Below are 27,464 nucleotides of genomic sequence, written 5' to 3' on the forward strand. Positions count from 1 at the left end.
ATTCTTCAAATATATGAAGAGAGGGACGAGCGCTGGATATGATAGGATTCAAGCTGCTAGCATATAGGTAAACCTCGTATACCCCATTCATCAAAATTCAAATACAAAAAATGCAGCGCTTGAGTGTATAATACAGGGAATTAGCATGAATAACAGATTTAAATGTTCATATTTCAACATGCACCAGATTCCACATTCTTAAATTGTTAAAACAATAATCAGATGAGTAATGAAGATCTATCCGTCTAATCAAGGTGCATATAGTGATGGTGATGCTAAAATCATAAGTTCTGTGATGTATCCAAAGAAATCCGTGACTTCCGTGATAGGGGAATGACTGTATAATGCACTAACCAGATAGCGCAAGTACATGCGCATTGGAGTATAATGACCTACTCCTGGTCACAGCCAGATGGTCCTCAGCGTGAAGCCCTCAAGGACACCAGTGCACCACTCTTGCCGTCTCCTACCACCAGGGGGGGTGCGCCTCTTTACAGTACCACGAAATCACTTTGTATCCTCTATCGCCAGGATTGGTGTACTTTCTTATCAGGAGATCATCTCAGGGGCTCAGCAATAAGACCCAAAAGAAAGAAATTTCAAACTTGCGGTTCGCCATAAAAGTCAGGACATCAGTCAGCCGCCTCCACCGTCCTACGTCATCTAATCGCGACCTATTAGAAGCGATGCGAGGCCTCTTTTATGGCGAACCGCAAGTTTGAAATTTCTTTCTTTTGGGTCTTATTGCTGAGCCCCTGAGATGATCTCCTGATAAGAAAGTACACCAATCCTGGCGATAGAGGATACAAAGTGATTTCGTGGTACTGTAAAGAGGCGCACCCCCCCTGGTGGTAGGAGACGGCAAGAGTGGTGCACTGGTGTCCTTGAGGGCTTCACGCTGAGGACCATCTGGCTGTGACCAGGAGTAGGTCATTATACTCCAATGCGCATGTACTTGCGCTATCTGGTTAGTGCATTATACAGTCATTCCCCTATCACGGAAGTCACGGATTTCTTTGGATACATCACAGAACTTATGATTTTAGCATCACCATCACTATATGCACCTTGATTAGACGGATAGATCTTCATTACTCATCTGATTATTGTTTTAACAATTTAAGAATGTGGAATCTGGTGCATGTTGAAATATGAACATTTAAATCTGTTATTCATGCTAATTCCCTGTATTATACACTCAAGCGCTGCATTTTTTGTATTTGAATTCTTCAAATATATTAATAGTAAAAAGGTCCGGTCCGAGCATGTAGGCCCTTTACAAAATAATCTAGAATGGGTGACTGCGGACAAAGAGAAGGCAAATTTATTAAATACCTTCTTCAGCTCTCTGTATACAAAGAAGCATGGGGGAGCTCCTGTCCATAATGGGCATGGTATTGACACAGCTCCAGATGATCCACATTGGCTCACAACTGATATGATCCAAAAATATTTAGACAGAATAAAGGTGAATAAAGCACCTGGACCGGATGGCATACACCCGCGGGATCTTAAAGAATTGAGCTCTGTCATTTCAAAGCCATTATTTCTCTTTTTTCTTGGACTCTGTAATGACTGGCATAGTACCACTGGACTTGCGTAAGGCCAATGTGGTGCCAATATTTAAAAAGGGGTCATAATCTTTACCAAGTATCTATAGACATGTTAGATTAACTTCTATAATTGGGAAGATACTGGAGAGTTTAATAAAAGACCACATAGATGACTATTTTAAACAACAGACAGCATAGATTCATGAAAGACAAGTTGTCAAACAAATCTGATTTCTTTTTATAAGGAGGTGAGCAAAACCTTGGACAGAGAGGTGGCTGTGGCCTTGGTATTCTTGGATTTTGCAAAAGTGTTTGACACAGTTCCCCACACACGGCTAATATGTAAGATAAAGTCTACGGGTTTGGAAAAATCTGTATGTAAATGGATAGAAAACTGGCTAAAAGATCGTATTCAGAGAGTAGTGGTTAATGATTCACACTCTGAATGGTCTAGGGTTGTAAGTTTTTTGCCTTCCTCTGGATCAACTGTGGGTGTAAGATTATAACTTTTTTTTTATTGTTGAACAGGATGGACTTTTGTCTTTTTTCAGTCAGATTAACTATGTAACATAAACAGATTAACCTCTGGCTTTAAAACTCCCTCTCCTGCAGATACCTACCTTCCCCAATCTCTCCCTCAACCTTTGTACCTGTCAGATCCCCAGTACATGCAGGTTGGTTGAAACGTATGACTCTTCCATTCCTGTCAAGTGGAGGAAGGGTGATGATCCTTAGCCCTGTGTAATTCTAGAAAAAAGGCATGTAAATGGGGATTTCTCTTGGGTTGACAGAAGGCAAAAATGTGAAAGCATCATTGTCTGAGAGGAGTATGCTTACTTCTGGTTCACCTTAATACATGTCATAGTTTTTTCTACATTGATGCTGCTGAAGAATATGCAGTTGGTTGCAACTTCAACTTTGTTCACTTCTTATACTTTTTATACTGTTATACTTTTTTAAGACTGTTAATTAAAGACTGTATTGTAATGTCCATGGGGACATATGTATATATACACAGTATATATTTATCTTCCCCTAAGAGCATTCATAGAGTGCTCATAGTTTCATTATTACTTGTATTGTCCTATTTCTTCCCAAATATATTTTAGGCATTGATTGATTAAATTGCTATGAAATGATGAGCTACTGTTTCCAGCAGCTTTGTTCAAACATTTACTTTGTTATTATTCTTAGGAGGTTTGACAGATCTCTAGAGAAGTGGATGAAACTGCAGGCTGACATGAATAACCTAAACCAGTGGCTAACTGAAGCAGAGACAATTCTTTCTGAGTCCCAAGGTGATCCAAGGGATACAGAGAAACGGAGACAGCAGCAACAGAGGATAAAGGTAGGAAGCGCTGGTATTATTCCTACTATATTCCTATTCACAGAAATTGAACTAACAATTCGCTAAGGTACCAACGTGTGTTTATTTGCAAATTTATTTTTAGTTTTCTTGATTACCTAAGAAATACTTGTTTCAGATGTCATTAGTAAATAGCGAGGCCATTGGTTTCAGCTTCTCCAGCTTGTAGTTTGGCTTTGACAAGGTTGAGAGACAGCCAGAGAAACAAATAACCAAAAGCAGTTTGCTGTTTTATGGATTCACATTTGTTTTTGTGTATTAGTAAAATGTGTGATAGTAGAAATAAAAAGAATTTTTAAAAATTGGCTTTAGCATAAGCTGTAAATGCTCATTAACCATTGCCTACAGTTACAGCTGCTTTGGTTGTCAATTAGGTAGTGTAAATGAAAGAATGACATTTACCTTTTATGTTGGTTGACATATCTATGCAGACAGCTTTCCTTGAGTGAGAACAGGCAAAGGTAGAAGCCTTCAGAGAACAGAACTGTTTGCAACAAACCCAAAAATAATATGCACACTGAAAAACATGTAAGGCCAAATAAAACATTTCATGTTGTTTATCAATAATACATAGGTAATACTGTTAAGTAATAATTCATGTAATTGTAACTGTACAAACTTGTTTGTATTTGCATAAAAAAGTCATCAAAGAGAGACGTTTTATTTGCAGTTTGAACACATCCTTTTAGGATCTGCTGAATCCAAAGAAATACTATGCAGCGCAAATCAGATGCAGCCTCAGAACAGTTATACACACTAGACCATAAATATGCAGTAAAACAACACACAAGGGCTCTTTTGTAATTCCTAATTCTTGCTCAGTTTTAGAATAAAAAAATTGGGTTAGGATTGAACTGTGTAGGTCTTCTCTAGGAAGCATGCAGCTAACATCTGTTCATTGAGCACTCATGGCAGGCAAAGATTGTCAAACCTTTCTGGGAACCGCTAATACTCTTTGGTTACTTTGCAAAGATGATGGTTCAAGCCTGATGACAAAGCATTCAAAGATGGGAAGATAGTATTGTTTTTACTAAAACATTTTCCTTTCTAGAGCCAATTAGAAGGTCATTTTAACACAGCCAAATTGAGGTCAGAAAAATTAGCTTCACCTGATTTTGCTATTGTTTTTCTTCATGTCAGTCATGGCATTTCAGGTTATTTACAAGATAAATGATCAAAGATGATGCTATCTAAGCAATTTTAATAAAGTCTAATACAGTACATTAAAAAAGAAAGTTTTCACATATCAATATTGCTGACAGATTTTAACACTATTCACGTATTCTAGTTTAAACCATAGGCGTGCACAGAGGAGTGTGCCTGAGGTGCCTGGGCACACCCTAATCACTCTCTGCATATTAGCATTACTGCTCTGTGTGACAGCAGGGAGATGGGAAAGATCTCCCTTTGACCTGCTCTGCCATAGGAGTGTGTGTGTCTGTATATATATACAGTATAAAGCCCATGTGTTTGAGATTTGGGTGCACACCCTAATGCACTAGGCTGTGCACAAGCTATGGTTTAAATACATATTTTGCTATTATTACTGTAAGTTTTCACATAGACAGTTTGGGTGTTTCACTTTAAAGTGGAATGTGGACCCCTTAGAAGCTCATTGTAAACTTTGCAACATATGGGCAATGATGATAAAAAGCTGCCACCCACCAGCTTTTATTTACATACACTCTTTTTTATTAACCTGTTGGAAATTAAATGTATATATAAGGATCTTGCCATTTTTCACTTACAAGGTAAACTGTCAAATGGGTTATTGAATCCTTTAGTTATTATGAAGAACACACTGATGTATTAGAGGAAAAGTATTATTAAAACAGTATATTTTCTTAATAATGGCTAACAGGTTAAAATAAAAAATGCATCACTCCCTGAATGGTCCTCTTCGGGGCTGTCTTCCTTAGACATATCACTTCATTGTCTAGCACCAGTCCGCTTACAGGTTGAATAACACCCAGAATCAGAATCATTCAATCCACTTTTTATTAGTGTGGGGCATAAAGGAACCACCCCCTGGGGGGTGACATTTAACTGCCCTGGACTTACAGGAGAATACTTTAGAGAGCAGTGCCATGTCATCACAACCACCACTGGAGGAAGAGAAGGAGAAAGAGAACATTACTGTTTCATTACTTTTTTAAAAAAATAATAATACATTAATATTATAATTTATAATATATTTTATTAATTTTTCAATATACATTTAAAAAAAAAAAGAAAAGAAAGAAAAAAAATACAAAAGCTGTTAAATATACATATTCAAACAACCGACATCTATAAAAAGATCATTTCATTTTACATGAGATACACAATTTCATTTCAGAATGCAGCTATAATGTCAACAAAAAGGAGGTAGGGGAAAGGAAGGAATAGAGAGGAGCAAGGAAAAAGGGAAAATATTAAGAATAAAATAACATAATATAATCATTGGATTATTAAGATCAAAATATTTGTTAATACACTCTCTAACTGAAGCCATATAGGGCTATTAAATTACTTGACCAGACTGAAAACTTTAGAGAAAAATACATGTGTACACATAAAAAAGAGTGATGCAAGAGCCCTCTAAGGGATGGAGGGGGATAGAAGTGGGGAAGTAATTGTGAGAGCTGGAGTTTTGCTTTAAGATCTGAAGCTCATTTGTGCACATCTGTATAATGAGATACAGTAGTTGCTTCCTGGCACAAGCGAAAAAAACAAATAACAAGCATACATTTGAAGTTGTTTTCAGTAGCTTCCTATCCTCTCTCTTCTTTCACTTTGTGGGAAAATAAAACAAGAATAGTGATTGGTTTCTGTGGGTGACAACTCTAATTTTGTGCTAATTTTAGTTTCTTTAGCTTTCATATATCAGCCCTCAAAATAAATTTTAATTGCAAGAATGTTGTAAAATAACCAAGCACAATAAAAGCACAAAAGCCTATAAAACCCTGATTTTTCCCTTAGTTTAAATAGGTCACAATGCAATATGAAAACAGGTAAAACACTAATACTGCAATTCCTGAAGAAAAGAGAACAGACCCAAAACATGTGCAAGGTGTTAAGTTTCCCAGATGACCTAAATACACGCTTAAACCCTTCATTTGTTTGTCCATATTTTTACGGTTTAACAAAAAGGAGTCAATGAAGCAAGCACCTACAGAATGTTGATGCACCAATGCCTACATGCTAATAATAAACTGGAGAAGGTTGTGCAATTGATTGCAAGAGGGTTAAATTAACCGTATTTCATTCTGCTTAGGTAAAACAAAAAATGATCTAGAGTTAGTGGATACCTTTCTACAGCCAATTTTCGTTTTCATGCTCTATCAATACCAGTCACCATTTTGTAATGCACACATATTATCGGGAGTTTTTATCTTTGATTTGGTGGATGGTAAGCAGCTATATGTACTACATCAAGCAACTACTGTATATGTTTTATATCAAAAAAAGCATTGCCTTTAGATTCCAGTAAGCAGCTTTATGGGTGTATTGAACACAACTTTCATTTTTTTGTAAAGCTGCAATGAAATGAGTAGGATAACAAATCTTTATTGAGTTAAACATGAAAAAGTGCTGAATATTACAGCCTTTTATTAGTTGAACTGATTGTTGTTATTTGATCTCACAGTATTGCATACCATATTTTAAAATTAAAGGATTTTTCTGAAGTGCTTTCACAAGTATGCATATGACCTTGTGATCCAAGTGGAAAAAATCATTTCGAGACAGCTCTATGAAGTTCAGATAAGCCTAATCCTCTATTGTTTAATGCATTTTTTTTTTATTAAGGCGGTTTGTTTGTTTAAATATATTTGACTGAAAGCCTTCTGCACTTTGCTAATCAGGACAAGGATGATTTACGTATTGTAAGTGATGGTATGGTGATTTTACCTTGCCATGTAAAAGTAAGAATGTCAGTTAAACACATTGTGGAATATTAAAGGCTAATTATACATTTGAGTACACAGATCCTACTAAATTCCCAGCATGACACAATGTTCATGCCTTTTATAAAAAGTCAAATGATTGTATCTTCCATCCTATCCACACATACCCCTTAAAGCACTGGAAAAAAGTAGACCATTTTTTTATCCACATGGCTTAAGTGCCCTTTAGCATATATTAATTTGTTGCATATAAAAATAAATTCCTTATGGCAAAACTGTAAGTGGTAACATTTTAGTGAGCCATGTTTAATTAAAAAAAAAAAGTTAGCCTGTGAAACGTACAAAAATAAGCCACAAAAACTAATTTACCCCTTTAATGATTTAGTCATGAGTGTACTTTTAAATAATGTACTAGGCACACCCCTGCTTATTTTACTCATCAAAATATATACCGTATATGTAAAGTGTGAACATATCACATGATTGCCAAGTAACGTGAACTATGTATTGCAGAAAGTTCCAACAAGGTACAACTAGGCCCGGCAGGTGTGCACAACTGTCTGGAGACACTTGCAGAGCCTGCAGCAGTGGTACTTTAGCTTGAAGTGATGCTGACAGCTTCTGCAACAAGGAGCAGGAATGTGGCCTGGCTGGTCCAAACCAATGGGAGGCTTCTAAGTGGAGAATAGCATGGTAACTGGACTGTCCCTACTTCCCAAAAAACCTCTCCCTAACACTATATACTGTCCCTGACAGATGGGGAGCCTGTCCCTACACTAACCACTCACAGAATGCCTGCCAAAACAGGGAGCCTGTGTCCTAAATAAGCATGGTCCTCATCCAAGGTGGCTGTCGGGTCACGCTGAACACTAGCATCCATTCAGACAGCTGCTCTCCTAATGATTTTAGGAAGACATAAAGGAATTGGGTTCCCAACTCTCTTCCCCTTTTGTATTGCTGCTCAAGTCTTGCACCACCTACAGAGCGGAGTACAGATTGCATCTGCTTACAAATGCATGACACACAATCTGTCCTTTGCAATTTGGCACACCACAGTGTGACGTTAATGTTGCTTTGTGAAAAAAAAAAAAACAAGAAAAGTTTGGGTAAGGGATAAGTTTACCTTTGGGAACATGTTCCCCCTGTTTTTAGGGTGGAACATGTAACATGTTCCCACTGCTGCAGCCACTGCCCGCTGCCTTCTCTGCCTGTGACAGCAGTACAGGGAGAAGTTACCTGTACTAGCTGTCACTTTTTGAAAACAGTGTGGCATCACCCAAACGGGCACATCATTCATTCAAAAGTTCTGCAAATGTATGAACTACAAGTACCAGCATCCTTTGTGGATGTTGGCTTGTAGTTCTCAATGAACTACTATGGCGCTGTTGAGCGCTGTGGTAGCTCATTGAGTTTTCCTGTTAGTGTAAACCTGTCTGTCCGTACAAGGTACAAGCACACAGATTACACTGACAGTCTTCAGAAGACCTGCATGGCACCAGTGATCTGTTGATCACTGGTGCAATGCTTTACGGGCTCCAAAAAAAAAAATAGTAAATGCACATTTTTTTACCTACAAGTTATAAGGACACATTAAGGTAACAAAAAGGTATTTTAATATTTATTTTTACAAATTTTCTGATCATTGTTCTTTAAATAGTTTATATTTGCTTTGAAATGCAGAGTTTTCCCCCCAAACAAAAGCTTTGACCGTGCTTCTGAAAGCAGAATGAGCATTAAGTGTAGCATAAACTAAAGTAGACAACATCTGAAGTGCTTACTCTAGCCTGATTGTGTTTATTATATGTGGTTATTAATATTTGAGACGTAAGTTAGTCATTTTAGATAGATTCAACATCAAAATGAGAACTCATTAAACTATATCAAACTGCAAGAAAAATATGATAATCTAGTGACAGGCAGAGTCTGTGTATGAAGCCAAATTCTGTACCTCTTGAAACACATTTTACATTGTCTGCCAGTTAATTTGATTAGATGAAAGTCATTTTGTAAATGAAAACAATGGCAGCAACTAATGGAAAGTAGGATGCTCTCTGACATTGTGGAAGTCACCAGTTTATTGCATTAGAGAAGTGAACATGCTAGAACTCTAGGGGGCAATGACTATGCAATGTATTAATTATGCTGAGAGTTTACTGTACACTAGACTAAACAACCTGCTAAGAAAGCCATGTCTTGGCAGAACCTCTAGCAAAGAAAATTAGATTTGAAAATGATAAGAACATTATAATTATGCTCACCAGATTAGAAGCAAGCCTTATAAATGAGCAATCTATACGTCGGATAGCCTTTTGCATTGCACTAAAATATACCTAAATGTTATTCCTTTCGGCAGCTACATGCAGCGCACACAAATGGAACATAATATTTGAACATCTCTAATTGCACACAGTTGGTTTATGTAGCATTAGTAAAAATTACATAAAGAAAACCTTGAACTAATGAAACAGATGTATTTGTATTTTATGTTGAGCAATCGGTACAGATGGCAGTGGTTTAGTCAATTTAGAAACGGTCTTTAATATTCATGCTGAAGTGTTTAAAATGTTCTTAGTACACTTAGAATAATAAAATCTGAGAGATTTATGGAATATGAGTTTCTTCTAACAAAAGTGCCAAATTGTGACTTTATTGCTGTACTCAGCTAAGCCACAGTGCACCACTAACTGCTGTGATTTCTACATCTGTCTTGAAGATCTGAAGTGGTCTTTGTAGGCTTGTTTATTTTCTTCCCATTTGGAAGAATCGGTTAATTACCCCATTTATGTTTTTACCTCTGTTTCCCCGCAGTGAATCACTTAATGTCATCATACAATTGAATGTCTCAATTGAGTATGGGAATAAATAGCCGCTTAATGTAAATGTCACTCTTGGCCCTATTTACTGAAGAGTGCCAACTGTTGTATAACTACCATATACATTATCACATGCAGGGTGCACAGTGCTGGCAGAAGATGGTATTCCCTAAGATATGCTTTTGCTAGCATCTTGTATTTCAAACCTATTGGTGTGTGTTTTCATTTAGATGTCATAATGCAATTAGAAGGTAAAACTCTGAACTATTTTGCTTTAGCCTGTACTGGCAATTCAAACTGTCACCTCAATAAAGAGGCAACTAGAAGAAAATGCCAGTTACAGGCGTGTGTCACTAGGCAATTAAATGTGGCTGATGAACTCAGATCATTTGCACTTTTCAAAATTAATATTTACTTAGATTAGGGAATAAGGTGAAGCTGTAGTAAATTCAATCAATGTGCCAGCAAAATACAGATGTTTCAAACATAGGATTGGGTATTCAAATAAGTGTAACAATAGATGTAATGTAAATCAATGTGAATCTGCTTCAGTAACATACAGTATTTTGGACTTGGAAAGATGGAAAAAAAACTGATATGAGAGACTTCCCCCTCTGTTTACCCTCTTTCAGCTGACTGTTCTGTGCTTTTTCTTAATGCTCAGTCTCTGCCACTGCCATTGAGGTAACCAAACTGATTCAATCCTTAGGTACCCTAGATAAAATAAACAATTTGTGTGAACCTTACTAATACTTAAAAATCAACAATAAAATGTTTATTTATTCTAAAAGACCTGCTATATAATTAGCCTTAAAGTTCAATTACTCCACAAAATACTGCTTTTCACTGACATAGAACCCCTTTTCATAGGCTTAGGCTCAAACTGATCTCTGTTGTTCCCCTATTTACTATACCTATAAATCCATTAAGGAGAAGGAAAGATTGTACTTCAAAATTAGATTTTGTACATCAAGAAAATGTACATGACTTACTTATTCAACACATTCAACAAGCCTGTATAGAATTAATTTGCGCAAGTTACGGCTTATGTTTTCATCGCCTGGTTGTTCCATTTTAAATGCTCATATAGTAATGACATACCTCCTTAGACTATATCTGTGCAGACAGTATGACCATTTGCTGACTTGGCAATATCCACAGGCAGCTCAACTCTCTAATAATACACAAAAGCTGGACCCAATGTATTTTTACTGCAATCTTTTGAAGTGTCCAAAGATAATGGCTTTTCAGCAGGGACAAGATGAATTTTGATCCATATATGGGCTAGCTGGTTGTACAAAAGTTGATCTATCGATTGACTTGTGTACCACCAGCCTGTCAGGTTTTTCTCAAACGATTAGTGCCACCATTCAGCTGGCGAGGAAGGATGGTAGAATACAATAGCTCAGTGGCAGTGATGCCCCCATTCACATCAAATCAGAAAATAGGTTCACTTTTTCTTCAACCTGCTGGTTGAGCAAAAAAAAAGAAAAAAAGAATTGAATTATGTATGGCCTCCTCTGCCTGATTATGTATGGCCTTGAGTCTGCTCTCCTCTGTGCAACACACATACTTGGTCAGTTTCTTTTGCTGTATATCTGCATTTGGCATTCTAACAAGGTGGCTCACTGTCAAATCACGGAGGGTTCATCCCTAATAAATACATATATTCTTGTGAGACATGTTAATGCAAATATGAGCAGAATAGAAGACACTGCTACACTGTAAGCTGTGTGAGGACATGCAGGAAAACAGGTGTCTGAGTAAAGCAGAAATCAAACAGTCATAGCAGCATAATTATTGTAGTTCCATAAGCAAGTTCAATACACAGAAAACTCCAATACATGCACAGCTTTCCAAACTGTAGAAACATGAGCTTCCGATGAGTGAGATCAGACCTATCAAGAGTAATACAGCAGTTTCCAATCTGATCCTCAATAAACTTCAGAAACACAGTGAATTGTAAACAGCTACCAGAGTCTATAATGCAGCCTATAGTCACTCTGCCCAGGTACACAACAATGCTGTGCGGGAAATGCTGCAAATCCTGTGTGTTTCCCGCACTGCTTTGCAACCACATCACGTTCTTGCGATCTGGTGCAGGTGTCAATGGTAAATTAATGACATCCTGAAATGGATTGCAAATCACGATGCAATTGCCAGCGCAAACTGTTGGTGCTATATAAATCCTGTATAATAATAATAATAACAAAATAATACAAAATGTATGGCTCAGATTGCTCCACGCAGACATTTGCATGTAATTTGCATATGAATGTGGTGCGATTCCTGTGTGAATTACATGTGGTGTCCAGCACTGCATAGTGTGAACCCAGGCTCAAAGTGCAGAGACTCTGCTTTCTGAGGCACAGGTAAAGCTTCACATTGGATAAAATAGAGTGTGTTGAAGACTTTAGAGATCTGTTCTTACTTTTTTGTTTCTAATGCTGATATATGCAATGATTTGCCTCCTTACACCCAGTCAGTGTGGACAGTATGGTCACTTGCTGACTGTAAAAGACTTACGAGGAAGAATCCACAGGCAGATTACATTTTTAAAAAGACAATAACATTACATTTTTAAAAAGACAAAAGAGGTTGAATTCAACTGATATGTAAAACAAAAAAAATGTTGTCTCTGCAATAGAAAGTGAAATTGTACTGAACATCAGAAGGGAGCAGGCAGTGTTTGGATAGGGATCTGTATTAACTTGCACCAAACCAGAGGGGGAACACTGAACCACACACCAAGGGCACAAAATAAAAAGGCTGCTGTGGCAGCACACTCCCCACCTATTATTGGTAGATACTACTACTTACATAATGCAATTACTAAGTAACACCATTGGTCTTGTGGGAAATGACCGGTAAGTATGTCCTAAAAACGGGATTTGGACAACAGTCATGTTGTGCTAGAAAAATGTGATAATGACCACTTCCATCAATTAAAAGCATTCATTACAGTACCTGTTCAGGGCTGAGTTATGGAAAAAATGTTTGAAATGATGGTATTCCACCATTACATTTATGGAAAATGTGATGGATGCAGGTTTGTAAACATAAATTTACTTTTCTGCCATTTGGGCTGCAGGGCCCTTGGACTTTATATAACTTACTGGAAATTGATAAAACCTTTTTTTTTTCCAAAAATACTTTATTGTTTTAAGAGAAGACAAAAGCATTTAGAGCATGTACAGCCATAGATCACAGTCAAAACATAGACATGACATGTTGCTTTCCATTTCGCAAACGGGACAAATTGTAAACAGTTGTGCAAGACGAAATCATGTAGAACAGTACATCCATCATAAAAAGTCAAATGGTGGATCCCAAGAAGAAAATGGATAAAATGCTGTTAGTGAATGTTCTCTCGTCCTGACTCTCATCAACTTTTCAATGGTAAAGTAGTGTGATGATAGGGGTAAGGGTAGGGAAAGCGTTGGGTACTGTGACGGTCATTGTTTACATATTTATAGCTAGCGAATGTGTTATGGTTGAAGTTAGTCATATCTGTGTGCAGGTAAATGCTTTATTTGGTTGGTAGAGAAGAAATGATACAGGGAAATAACAGGTGTGAAGACAAGAGGTTAGAAAGAAAGACAGTAGTAGAAAGAATTATAGGGTGAGATGTTGGGGAAGAGAAAAAAAAAAAGGGGGGGGAGGGGAAAAGGCATTGCATCCTCATGTATTGGCTCAGCCAGACAGGTATTGCTAGAGCTTAAAATATGATGTGTGAAGGATCGGTCAGTGGGGTAACGCAGGTATCAAAAACGATAAAACCTTTTTATGCACCTACACCTAGAAGCAGTTATTTATAAAATGATTTTAATATTATGTCTGCACCAGTTATCTTGTGCATGTAGAGGAAATAAAAACTCCTGTCTGTTTTTGAAATGTGTTATCAATATCACAGCAATTTAAGATCATTGTTTGTAGTGGGACCATATTGACATCATGCAAGTAATTGATTATACCATTTGTCATTTGGTTGAAACATGTAATTACTTTTGCATGGTGTTGGGATGGGAAATAGATCACACATCTTTATGATGTTTATTCACTAAGATGCCACAGCTGTTAATGATTGCTAAATGGTAATGATTGTTGAAGCCATTATTATTAGCAAGAGTAGTTTAAGAAATCAATTTGCACAAGTCGGAAAGTAGAAATGAAATCTCTATTTCCTTATTTTACTATGCCTTTATGTTTTATCTAACCTTTTGACTTTCTATTGGCTATCTACAAACACAACGCCAGCCATTATTTTACTAATACACATGTACAGTACATACTGTTCAAATGCACACTTTAACAATAAAAAAAAAAAATAAACCATTAAAGCACACATGAAAAAAAGAAGCGAGATTGTAATTGAAGCAATTCTGCTATTTTTAAGTTTAACACTGCCACTCCCTGCAATGCAAGCACTCTAGATTCACCTGTACTGATAAAATCCTCTGTCTTCAAGATATAATGTTGCTGAAAGAACTTCAGTATCCAGTACAGTTCAAGATATGTTAGATGCCTGGTCCCCCACTGTGCTCTGTGACTTTATTCCACCTTCCCCTGTGACCTGTAGTGACAGCAGATTGAACCACAGAGTGCAGTGGCGTGTGCTGGCATGCAAAGTGTCAAATGTTGAAGGTGTTTCAGCATCATTATCTCTTCATAGCTGAGTAGTTCAGTAGCACAGCCAGTGGGACTGGTGAGTATTGAGTGCTTACTTTGCAGGGAATGGCAACAACAATTATGATAGTATCGCTTTAAATGTATCTACAGTCATATCGTTTTCTAGTTTTGAACAGAGTTGTGGATATTTAGCACCCCTTGTTTTTTCCTATTTGGGCAATTCCTCTTCACTTCCAGTTCAGGCAACACAGCAGGAAGTGAGGGGAAATCTCTTTAACCACTCGCCCTCCTGAGGATTTACCCCCCTTCCTGACCAGGCCATTTGCGTTACGGCGCTGCGTTACTTTAACTGAAAAGTGCACAGTCTTGTAACACTGCACCCAAATGAAATTTATGTCCTTTTTTTCCCACGAATAGAGCTTTCTTTTGGTGGTATTTGATTGCCTGTGAAATTTTTATTTTTTGTGCTATGAAAAAAGAGACCTCCAATTTTGAAAAAAAAAAACAATAGTTTTGACTTTTTGCTATTAAACATGTCCAGTAAAAAAATTTTAAAAATCAAATTTCTTCATAAATTTAGGCCAAAATGTATTCTGCTACATGTTGTTGCAAAAAAAAAAAAAAATCCCAATTTGTGTAAATTATTTGGTTGGTGAAAGTTATTGCATTTACAAATGGTGGTATATATACTGGAATTTTTTTTCTTTTACTAGTAATGGCGGCGATAAGCAAAATATAGCGGGACTGCAGAACTGTGGCAGGCATTAGGACACTGGGGGGGAACTGACTTGGTGTCACTGACATGCCCAGTGATACTAATACAGTGATCAGTGCTAATAAAAAGCACTGACACTGTACTAAAGGCACTGGTCAGGAAGGGATTAACATGTGGGGCGATCGAAGGGTTAACTATGTGCTGTCTGCTGTTTTACTGTAAGCTGTGTGTGTGCTTTCAACTGCTATGCAGAGCCATACAAAGTAGTGTGATGGAGCTGACGGGAGAGAACTGTATTGTTTACATACAGTTCTCTCCCCATCGGGAAAACTCTGGCAATCACCAGGTGCCAGCAAGTAATCACCAAACAGGACCCGGTGACTGACAGCCATGGCCATGAACAGCGGGTAGAGCGCTCACGCAGCTCATGCGACCCCCTACCCGGAAATCCAAAATCACGTATATATACATGATTTTGCGCACCCCTGCTGTCCTGTAGCAGTATATCTGCTATATTGCGGCGGAATAGTGAGGATAACTCTCATTTTAATCAATTGTCAGTTTATAGGGAAGAGTTGAATGTACTTGGGTTCAGTTTGAGGCAGATTCAGCAAACATAATAAAGTTCAGGTGTTGAATACAAACCCCATTGAAGTCAATAGGAGCTGAATGTTAAAAATCCTTTCTGGCTTTTTTTTAGGCTAATAGGCAAAAGATTGTCAAACAAATGGCATGGGGAACTGCGCACTGCCCTGATGAAAATGTGCCAAAGCAAAAAAAAAAAAATTAAATCATTCCATTTGACAGAGAGCAGCAATTTTTATAATGCCTAAAGTCAAACATTAAAAATGCAAAATTTCTTTAAAACACATGCCTGGGGGATGCCCTTAACCTGCCTGTGAAGTGGAGTATCTGTACGATATATAAAACCTACTACAGCAATACTGACATTTACAAAGAAAAAAACAATGTCTAAATTGACAGCAAATGACAGCTTCAGTAGCACACAGTAACCCTACTCATTAAACAAACAGTAAACTGTAAATATAATCCCACAATTTTTGAAAATGTTATTTTAAAAATCCCATCTGTTTATTTCTCTATTTTTTTTTTTTTTTTGAATGGAGGTACTCTGTATGTAGGGGGTGGCATATAGGTGTCCTCCTATCGTTAAAGGGGAATTCCAGATTCCATTAAGCACCCCCCCCAATTGCAGATCCTCACAACCACTGGGCCAGGATTTTGGTTTAGTATCCCTTGTATTTATCAACATGGGGACAAGGTGCTTTATCAGAGGGGCCCTCCTGGGAAAGCATTCTACCATGTTGAGGTCATCTGGCCTGGTATGCAAAAAGGGTCTTGTGTGGTTTTTTTTGGGTTAACCCCACTTTTTTTCTGGTATGAATTATGAGGGGAATACAGTGCTGTTGGTTACATAGCTAACGATTCCTGGTCAATAAATTAATGGTGTTGGATGAAGTCACAGGTTGCTAATGATGTGTTGAGTGTTAACACCCCTTGCTTCCTTAATTACCTTGACAGCAGAAGAAGGAAACTGTCACATATAGTAGTGGGAGAAAAACCCACTAATATAAATGAGTTTTGGGCCAAACTGGGAGTTCATTTCTAGATGTAATCCTTCCATAATCCATCCAAAAAATACTAACAAAATGCAAAATTTAGATATATGTTACCTATAAAGCAGGTTCATTGAGGTGTCTATTAGAAATGGGCAAATCAAGCAAAGTTTGGTTCGCAGATGGTTCAACTAACCTATAAGAGAGCCTGCAAACCCAAACTTATTGCTGGGCCCTATTTTTATTAGAGGTATTTTATTGTGACTTAAATGGCAGCCTTCAAAATACACAAATCATTTAAATAGCATTTTTGGGGGGGATCCTTAAATCTGGACATGGTGTAATGGAACAGTGGGAGTTCACCCTTTAAAAGCTACATTTAAAAAACTACCATGGCTAAGTGTGTGTGTGATTTTGCAGTTCCAAGTAGGGAGCACGCGCCCTACCCATGCCGCCATTTGTGGCCTTGGCTGTCAATCACCGAGTCCCGGCCGGTGATTCCCCGACGGCACCTGGCGATCTCTGAGAATTACCGAAGGGAGAGAGACCTGTGTATAAGCAACACATATCTCTCCCCATCAGCTCCTGCACACTGCTTTGTATGGCTCTGCATGTGCTTACAGTGAAACACACACACAGCACACAGTTAACCCTTTGATCGCTCTACATGTTAACCCCGTCCTGCCCAGTGCCATTAGTACAGTGTAAGTGCTTTTTATTAGGGATGTCAGTGACACCAAGTCAGTTCCCCCATGTCAGAATGCCCACCTCAGTCCCACTATAAGTTGTTGACACGTCCATTACTATTAAAAAAAAATAGAAAAAAAATTCCAGTATATATACTGCCATTTGTAAACGCTGTAACTTTCACATAAACCAATTAATTTACATGTATTGGGATTTTTATTAGCAAAGACATGGTAGCAGTCAGGGTCTGTCATATTGTGTCAGAGGTGTAGTGGGGCAAGACTGTTGGGTATCAGGTCATTGTGGAGGTGTGTAAGCATTGTCAGGTAGAGAAACATTGGCAGTCTGGGGCCAGTACTACCCTTGGCCACAACTTATCCAACTGAACCCTACCCATCCTGAACCTAAGCACGAGACCTCTAGCTGCAGGAAGATACAACAACAAGATATGCTACTACACGCTAGACTATCTGCAACCAAGCACCCTGAGAAACTTCCCACCACACTTGTCTGCCACTCAGTTTACTTTCCTAAAATGCCTCCTTTATTCCTCCTCCTCATACTCCTCTCCTCCATTCCCAAAATCTCTTCTCTATATCCCTCTGCTCCTCCCAAACAACTGTATATCGCACCCTCACTGCTTCCATCTCCCTACAACGGCTCTCACTACCTTCTCTTGATACTCCACTCTCCCACTGACCCGAACACCGTCACTGGTAGACTTACGCGCTCCTGTACATCCCACTCCCATGCCACCTTTCTCACCCTTATTCTTCTCCTAACCGCTGGGGACATCTCCCCGAACCCTGGTCCTCCACCACCTCGCTCACATACAAGGACCCTCTTACTTCCATGAACTGCCGCAACCCCCTCAATCTAGTACCTGTCCCCTTGCTCCCCAAAATCACCTCCCCGTTTTCATGTGCACTCTTGAACGCCCGATCGGTTTGCAACAAACACACCGCCATCCACGACCTCTTTGTCTCCCGCTCCCTTAACCTCCTAGTGATCACCAAAACCTGGATCCAAGCCACTGACTCTACCTCCCTTACGGCACTCTCCTATGGAGGTTTCATCTGGACCCACTCACCCAGACACAGCGGTAGAAAAGGTGGTGGGGTTGGTATGCTCCTGTCACCACAGAGCACCTTCCAAGTCCTCCCAAACCCTCCCTCTCTATCCTTCTCCTCCTTCGAGGCCCACTGCATCTGACTATTCTCTCCAATCCCTCTGAGGATTGCACTAATCTATCAGCCTCCCGCTTTCTCGACGACTTCTCCGCCTGGCTACCCTTCTTTCTCTCCTCCAAGCTACCCACCATCATCCTTGGTGACTTCAACATCCCTATCAACATCAATAACCCGACTACATCCCAACTCCTCCACTTAACCTCTTCTTTTGCACTAGCACAGTGTATACAGTCCACCACCCACTCCGACGGGAACACCCTAGACCTTATATTCTCCCATCTCTGCACTCCCCACAACCTCACAAACACCCCCTTTCCTCTCTCTGATCACAACCTCATTACCTTCTCCGTCTCCTCGTCCTCAAACACCTATCCCTCCAAACGTCAAACTATCACCAGCAGAAACCTTTGCAACTTGAACCCTGCTCCTTTCCACTCTGCAGCTGACCAACTTTACGACAGTATCCTTCCCCTGTCCTGCCCCGACCTGGCCACTACTGTTTATAACAACTCGCTATCAGCCGCTCTAGACTCGCTAGCACCCCCAACTACATGAAGCATTAGACCCCGACCGCTACAACCCTGGCAGACTGACCATACCAAAAATCTCAAACAACGCAGTCATGCGCTGCAGCGACTATGGCGCAAAACCAGATCCCAGCAAGTGTTCACCCGATATAAATCTGCCTTCCTCACCTACACTTCCTGCCTTCACGCTGCCAAGCAAGCCTGCTTTGTTACCCTCATAAATACCTTCTCCTCCAGTCCTCACCGACTCTTCTCTACTTTTAACTCTCTACTCTCTCCGCCCCCACCTCCACCCAGTACCTCACTCACCGCTCACGAGATTGGTAACCACTTCAAAAACAAGATTGAGCAGTGGCGATGTCCCTACGTTTTGCATCGGACTTCCACCCCACCTAGCATCCCTCACACAAAAACCCCCTCAATACTCCTCTCCTTCGACCTCGCCACTGCCCAGACTTCCACCCCACCCAGCACTCCTCACATCAAAACCCCCTCAACACTCCACTCCTTCGACCCTGCTACCACTGAAGAGGTCACTAAGGTCTTCTCTGAAGCCCGCCTCACCACCTGCCCCCTTGACTCTGTCCCCTCACAACTCCTACGATCACCCTCTTCCTCCATCCTATGCTCCCTCACTCACATCTTTAATCTTTCCCTCTCTACTGGCACATTCCCCTCCCCTCCCCTCTAAAGCATGCGCACATCACTCCCATACTTAAGAAACCCTTCCTGGATCCCACCGACCTGAACAACCTTAGACCCATCTCCCTGCTGCCATTTACATCCAAACTCCTAGAGCGCCTGAGTCTATAATCGCCTGAGTTCCCACCTCACTGACAACAACCTCCTTGATCCCCTACAGTCTGGCTTCCACCCCCTACACTCCATCGAAACTGCGCCACTCAAACTCACCAACGAACTGCTAACTGCCAAAGCTAATGGCCACTATTCAGTGCTCCTACTCCTCGACCTCTCTGTGGCTTTCGACACGGTTGACCAGCCCCTCCTCCTCAAAAAACTATACTCTCTCAGCCTTAGAGACTCTGCTCTCTCCTGGCTCTCTTCCTATCTATCACAGCGCTCCTTCAGTATTACCTATAATGCTGCCACCTCCTCTTCACTCCCCCTCTCTGTTGGGGTCCCTCAAGGTTCTGTCCTCGGGCCCCTTCTCTTCTCCATCTACACCTCCTCCCTTGACCAATTGATACACTCTCACGGCTTCAACTACCATCTCTATGCCAACGACACGCAAATCTATCTCTCTACCCCTCACCTCACCCCTTCAGTCTCCGCCCGTATCACAAGCCTACTGAACGACATATCGGATTGGATGTCACTCCACTTCCTCAAACTAAATCTTTCCAAAACCGAGCTCCTAGTTTTCCCCCCAGCCCACGCCCCCCCCCGACTTCTCCATCAAGACAAACAACACCACCATCAGTCCCACCCCGCAAGCCAGAGTACTAGGTGTCATCCTAGACTCCAATCTGTCCTTCCAGCCCCAGGTCCAATTGCTGACAAACTCATGCAGACTTCACCTTCGGAACATCTCCAAAATACGTCCGTTCCTAACCCCAGAAACCACTAAGAAACTCATTCACTCCCTTATTATATCACTACTTAACTACTGTAACTCCCTCCTCATCGGCTTACCCCACCGCAGGCTATCCCCGCTTCAGTCTATCCTGAATACTGCGGCCAGACTCATCCACCTTACTAACCATTCCGTATCCGCCACCCCCTTCTGCCAATCCCTCCACTGGCTTCTGATTGTCCAATGGGTAAAATTCAAAATGCTAACATTGACGTAAAAAGCTGTTCATAATACTTCCCCAAACTACATCACCGATCTGGTATCCAAATACCACCCAAAACGTACTCACCACTCCTCACAAGACCTCCTACTCTCTAGTTCTCTGGTCTCCTCCTCCCATGCCCATCTCCAGGACTTCTCCAGGGCTTCCCCCATCCTCTGGAACTCCCTACCCCAATCCATCAGACTATCACCTACTCTCCCCACCTTTAGGCACACTCTGAAAACCCATCTCTTCAGGGAAGCCTACCCCGCCCTCAGTTGATTGCCGATCTCCTCCACTCTTCCTACCACTCCATCCCCCACAGCTATTTCCTCCTGTACCACTATCCCCTCCCTCCTAGATTGTAAGCTCCAAGGATCAGGGCCCTCAAAACCTTGTGTATTGAATTGTATTGTTACTGTACTGTCTTGTGTACTGTCTCCCATTATAATGTACAGCACTGAGAAAACTGTTGGCGCTATATAAATCCTGTATAATAATAATAATAATAATAATAATAAAAGGTGGTGGGTCATTGTGACTGATGATGTTCTACATGAGTTGAAGTTTGATTGAGATTGGATTTACATCAGGGCACATTATTTACCTTTCTTCTTGGAGGGGAGGGTAGCAAAAGATTTTTTAACAGTGTAAGTGTCTTTATTTACTTTTTATTCTGGTGGGGGATAAGTAAGAGGGCTACTAATAAAGGGTACCTATTTCTGTTGGGGGAGGGCCAGGTAACCACATGCTTGATGCGCTTCCTTTACTGGCCTCTCAGGCTAGATAAATGCTTGGTGTAAATTTTAGGGGGAATATTTGGTTCAATATTTGGTCAATCATGCCACCCAGGATTCCCAGCTGGTTTTCTAAACAAACAGTACCCAGGTGGGGATCTGTTATTTAGCAGCATTGCTAAATGACAGTTCCATGGCCTATTTATTTTCAAGAAGCAGTTGGGGAATCATGCAGGCAAGCTGCTGGCCTGTTTTGGGCTTTCCCAAACTGCTAACAGCCTCTGTTCAGGTCCAACAGATGCTTTGTGTCTATACGTTTGTTCCAATCTTCTTTAGAACACCAGGGTAATTATGCAGATACCAATGATCTTTCTTCCACCTCATCTACCTTACTAATAGCACCTAAATTTAATCAGTGGCTTCAATAGCCAAGAATGAGATGCAGGAGCGATAAGGCAGATCTAGTGACCACTGAATGCTAAATAATGGAGTAAGTTGGTAAAGTTTGTGGACAAAGTTCTAAATTTCTTTTATGTCTCCATCCCAAGCTGTTCATCAGACATCTATGCAGATATTTACATAACATTCAGAGTCTGCTACCACTGCAAGAAGCTGTCATGTTGTCATGCTCCTGGCAGGTATACATTTTTAGGAAAGTTTGAGCAGGCTCCATACTGGTACAAAGTCTGCTTACTCTTCATCTGAAATAGTATTGGTACTCAAAATTGTACAGCATTTACATCACCTTCACACAAGCTGTATTACTGAGAGATGATTTAGTTGAATGCAATATGTTAACATATAACAGAACCAATGGCTTATCTAGCATAAGTGGCAACCCTAGGCCTGCCACCCCACCCCCCTCCTCCCAAAAAAATGGTATGAAGAAGTAACGCAGTGTGCCCAGCAAGTGTCATCAAATACCATTAACAGTGGGACGGGCTTGAAGGAGCACAGTTAAATAAAACCTAAGCCTACTACCTTATACTCAGCACACATATGCCACAGTCCTTTTATCCACAAAATATGCTTTAATGACTGTGCCACAAGCAAGAGTCTAAGGGGTCATTCAGACTTGGTCTCTGAAGAGTGATCCACATTTGGAGAGCATTTGATAGGCTTTGTATTGCCTCCTTACTGCCTGCTTTAACCTCTTGAATCCTGCATTAGCGCGCAGTAACCTTATGCATTGCATGAGGTTGTGGGATGTTTGCAAGCAGCACAATTCACTTGAGCGTTCTGTATTCAGCAGGCTCTACTGACAGGGGGTAAAGTTCCTGCAATGGCATGTGTACACGCGCGGGCTAAAAGAAAAGCAGTTGGGGGTGGAAAAACAAGGCTCAAATACAAGGTTTTTCCACTCCCCAACCGCTAGTGTGAGCAAGTCCTAACAAGCACTGAAGCTGAGTACAAATCTCAGCATGCTCACTTTAATAAAATGAAACCTTTCCATCACGCATCTTTTTCCACACACAGCAAATCTTAATATACTTAGAGTGCAGTGGTCAAGAGTATAAAACATAAACCACAGTGAGGGGAATTTATCAAAACTGGAGCAGAGCAGAAAATTAAACTGGAAAGAAAGGGAAAGGAGAGGAGGAAAGGAAAAAGGAGAGGAGAGGAGATGTACATCTATTCCAGATTCTGGCTGCTCCAGTTTAAATACATTTTCTACATTTTGACAGTGCAGGGGTCAGGAGTGCAAAGCTCACAGGACACAAAAAAACCACCCCCTCTTCCCAGTACAAATCATCCCCAAGCCCATACAAAAAAGAAATGTCAGGCGACTGCAGCACCCCAATGAGACACAAAAAAGATTCACCTCCTCTTCCCAGTACAAATCATCCTTCAAGCCCATACAAAAAAGAAATGTCAGGCAACTGCAGCACCCCAATGAGACACAAAAACAAATCACCCCCTCTTCACAGTACAAATCATCCTTCAAGCCCATACAAAAAAGAAATGTCAGGCTACTGCAGACCCCAATGAGATACACAAAAAAAAATCACCCCCTCTTTCCAGTACAAATCATCCCTCAAGCCCACATAAAAAAAAATGTCAGGCAACTGCAGCACCCCAATGAGACACAAAAACAAATTACCCCCTCTTCCCAGTACAAATCATCCCCAAGCCCATACAAAAAAGAAATGTCAGGCGACTGCAGCACCCAGTGAGACACAAAAAAATCACCCCCTTTTCCCAGTACAAATCATCCCTCAAGCCCATACAAAAAATAAATATCAGGCAACTGCAGCACCCCAATGAGACACAAAAACAAATCACCCCTTCTTCCCAGTACAAATCATCCCCCAAGCCCATAACCCCCTTTACAGATCTCCCCTAACATCCCTAAATATACATTTCCAGCCTACCCCCTCAGTAAGAATCCCCCAATACAAACCCCTCAGTACAGACTCCCTTTCCAATACAGTCCAATCCCCCCAGCACACACTTCTAAGTACAGACTGACTCTCCCCCAGGGGCGGACTGATCATTTGGAAACTCGGGCACTGCCCGAGGGCCCGGGGTCAGTAGGGGGCCCCATGAGATGCCCCTGGTACCTTTTTCATAGGCTTTTTTGAGTTTAGGCAAGGACACAGGGGCCCCATGATCCCCTATTGCCCGGGGGCCCCATGAGTTGTCAGTCCGCCCCTGCTCTCCCCCCTACTATTCTAAATCCCCCCAGTACAGACACCCTCCCTACAGTACAGACCCCCCCCCAAATGTACAGAGTACAGGTCCCTCTGTACAGAAACACCAGAACAGACACCTCCCTACACTCCTAGAGAAGGAGCTCAAAGTGAGGGGAAGTTTGGTGCAGGGGAGGAGAGTGATGGGCAAAGCAGGGGAGGGCTTTTCTTTTACACTGAGCTCCACTATCACTGAAGCTGCATGCCTTGGCTTGCTGGGAGTGTGGCAGCTGCCTGGCATTTCTGATTTGTTTTGCAGGGTGCTGCAATGGAAGAAATAGCAGTGCAGTGCCATACAACACACAACAAAAAAGAAATGCCAGACAACTGCAGCACTCAAATGAGTCTGCACCCAGTATGGATAGCACACTCACACAACTGAACAAAAAATACACTTTTGTGTATCTTTAAATGTTTTTATTTCACAAATAATGTGTACAGCCAGAAAGACTGTAAAAGTAACACTGACAAAATTGTGATAATGAAAACAATGATTTGGAACACCAGAAAAAAAAATGTGTCATTTACTTCTAAAGGTTATTTATTCAGTTCCTGCTATAATAAAAGGTTTGCTTTGGTGCAGCACTGTGAATGCTGTTACAGCATGTGTAGGAGGTGTGTAAGCTATAAGAGGAAATCAACACCTTAGTCAAGCAGACTATAATCTTATTAAGTCATCTTTACATTTATGGATTGCATAAACCTGTCAAAACTTTAGCAAAAGATTTGCATTTATTAGAGACAAGCAGATTTTTAAATCTTACTGTAAAACATTGAGTGTAATTGCTAGATGCACTTTTTACTGGCTAAACTTGAAACCAATTCTTCTTAAGTGACCTTTTAAAAAGTCGTTAGCGAGATACCTAGATTTGGGTTGAACAAAGTATCATTGCGATGTTAATGACTTTTTCATGTCTTGTTTTGTAAGTTTCCTGCACTTTCTAATATAGGCTGATGCCAGATACTCAGTTTCAGCATTGTGTTCAACAGTGGCACTCTGTCAAAGTTCTTAGCAGTGCCTTGAAAGAATTGGATCTGTGGCTTTGTCTTTTCACATAAATGTAGTTTTTTTCAGCCAGTGTGACAGCACTATGGATATTTCATAGCACAGCTGTATTAAAGATGTATTTTTAGTGAATATTCAAGCTTCTCAAATAGCTACAGTAACTCCTTTTGCTTAAATACTAAACATTGTTGCATTGCCTCTTCATTGGTCACATGACTAGGTATCACATGAATGACAATTTTGCCTTATTACCAAAAAAGTTAAATATTTCAGGTCTCCCATTACTGCTGTTTGAAAACTTTAAGGATTAAACACACTTTGCACATTACTACATAATGAACATTATTCTGGCATAGCAAGAAATGACTTCTATACATGTCAACAATTAATATTTTGGCTTTCAAAGTTTAAACAGGTGTACAAATGAAAAATCATGACAAAATTAAAACTAGAGTTAATTATAAGAAAAAAGAGCTTTGTCCGATTACAACAAGCAGGCATTTTATAGTTGGTGGTAATTATACACTTAAGCAATGCAATTGGACATCCAGCACAATACAATTCCTCTTTTCCTCTCAGGAACTTGATTGTGCCTAATTGGAAGCTGAAAAACATCTGCTTCTGTGTTCTTTTGTTTGTGTGTTAAAAGTTTTAAATTGATTTTTACAAACAACCAGATTTTCTTGGCTCCTGCGAGACTTCATACAAAATGGATTTTTAATTCTGAGACAGCGTATTGTGATTAAATATCCCTTTGAGCTTCATATTTCTGTTTTTGTAGCAGAAACTATACTCAAGTCTCTTTATAGCTCCAGTGAGAAAAATATTATGGCATAATTTTCACATACAAATGTAGCACTCTTTATAACTACTGTAAATCATGAGCTAAGAAAACTTTTGAACAGCTGGGATCCTTCTGTAATCTCCGTGCTAAATGAGTCGGGATATAAATTTGTATGTACAATGATCCCTTAAAACAGTTTTATATACAGTAGCACTCTATGGCTTTGACAGTTGCAAGTGGCCATTAGATACATAAAATTAATATGCTATTGAGATTTAGTGATGCAAAGTAGCTATTTCAGTATTGGCATTAAATGGGTTTAAAAGGAAATAAATGAAAATATATTGATTAAATACGGAATGTTAACATGTATCATTATAGCCATCTGTTTTTGGTAGAGGAACCTGCTTAAATGTATGTTTTCTAGGGGCCCTCATTACATTCTCCTGCTGTCATTCATTATTTATATTTCCAGTCAGTACTGTCTTCAGGATAGGCGTGGGGTGATTTGCTGGTCCAAGAAAGGCAGAGTCTGTTGTGCAGAAATGTGTGAGCCAAAAAATGCAAGAGCAAGACACACCTAGCCTAACCCTTTTGTGCCCAGAGGTCATTGATGCCTAGATGTGACAAGATGCTTTAGCATACTGACCTTATTTTTATTATTATCATTACAGGTACTTATATAGCGCTGTCAATTTACGCAGTGCTTTACATATCTATTGTACATTCACATCAGTCCCTAACCCTCAAGGGTTGTACAATCTAAGGTCCCTAACTCACATTCATACATACACATACTAGGGACAATTTTAGTTAGGAGCTAATTAACCTACCAGCATGTCTTTGGAGTGTGGGACGAAACCCACGAAGGCACATGGAGAACATGCAAACTCTGGGCAGCTGGTGCCAGGGTTGGGATTTGAACTGATGACCCTAGAACTGCCAGACAGAAGTGCTAACTATTTAGCCAATGTGCTTCCCGTGTTTTTAAGAACATATAAAGCTCTTATTTGGTACCTTGCTTAGAAAAAAAAATGCATACTAAAAAAGGTTTCTGTTTTACTTTATATTTTGTTTTATTGTTTGTTTTTGGGTTTTTTTGTTTGTTTTTTTGTTTTTAATACTGTAATCTGATAAATATAGCAAACTTGCATGTGATCTCTATGCCAGAGCTGACATCACATGATCGAGAATTAAGCTGATTGGACTCAATGTTGACTGGTGGCTCTCAAATCAAAAACATGTATAAATTTAACCCCAGCAGAGGGCATTCTGCTGGGGATTGTTTATATACAGAGTGGACAGGAAGGGGTTCATTTGCTACATTACCACTGAAATATAATCATAGATATTTCAAATATGTTTAACAGATTTTTAAATACTCATCTGACATCATGTATTTTAAAAGCACACTGTAATTACACAGCTTTTGACACCCAAATTAACTTTTTATTAGAATTGCCATTATGGAAATCATGTAACTATATGTTTATAACTATAAAAAGAA

At 40.0% G+C, this 27,464-nt stretch overlaps 1 protein-coding gene across 1 annotated transcript in view; it reads left to right on the forward strand.

Annotated features, from left to right (window-relative positions):
• DMD (dystrophin) overlaps positions 1–27,464 on the forward strand; it is a 2,676,943-nt gene that overhangs the window by 1,121,428 nt on the left and 1,528,051 nt on the right. The window contains exon 43 of the mRNA XM_089653005.1: positions 2,748–2,901. Within this exon, the coding sequence (XP_089509131.1) occupies positions 2,748–2,901 (154 nt within the window). The remainder of the gene's footprint in view (positions 1–2,747; positions 2,902–27,464) is intronic.

Source organism: Staurois parvus, unplaced genomic scaffold (assembly GCF_062004578.1).
Source record: "Staurois parvus isolate SC_StPar_1 unplaced genomic scaffold, SC_StPar_1.0 ptg000696l, whole genome shotgun sequence".
Classification (NCBI taxonomy): Eukaryota; Metazoa; Chordata; class Amphibia; order Anura; family Ranidae; genus Staurois; species Staurois parvus.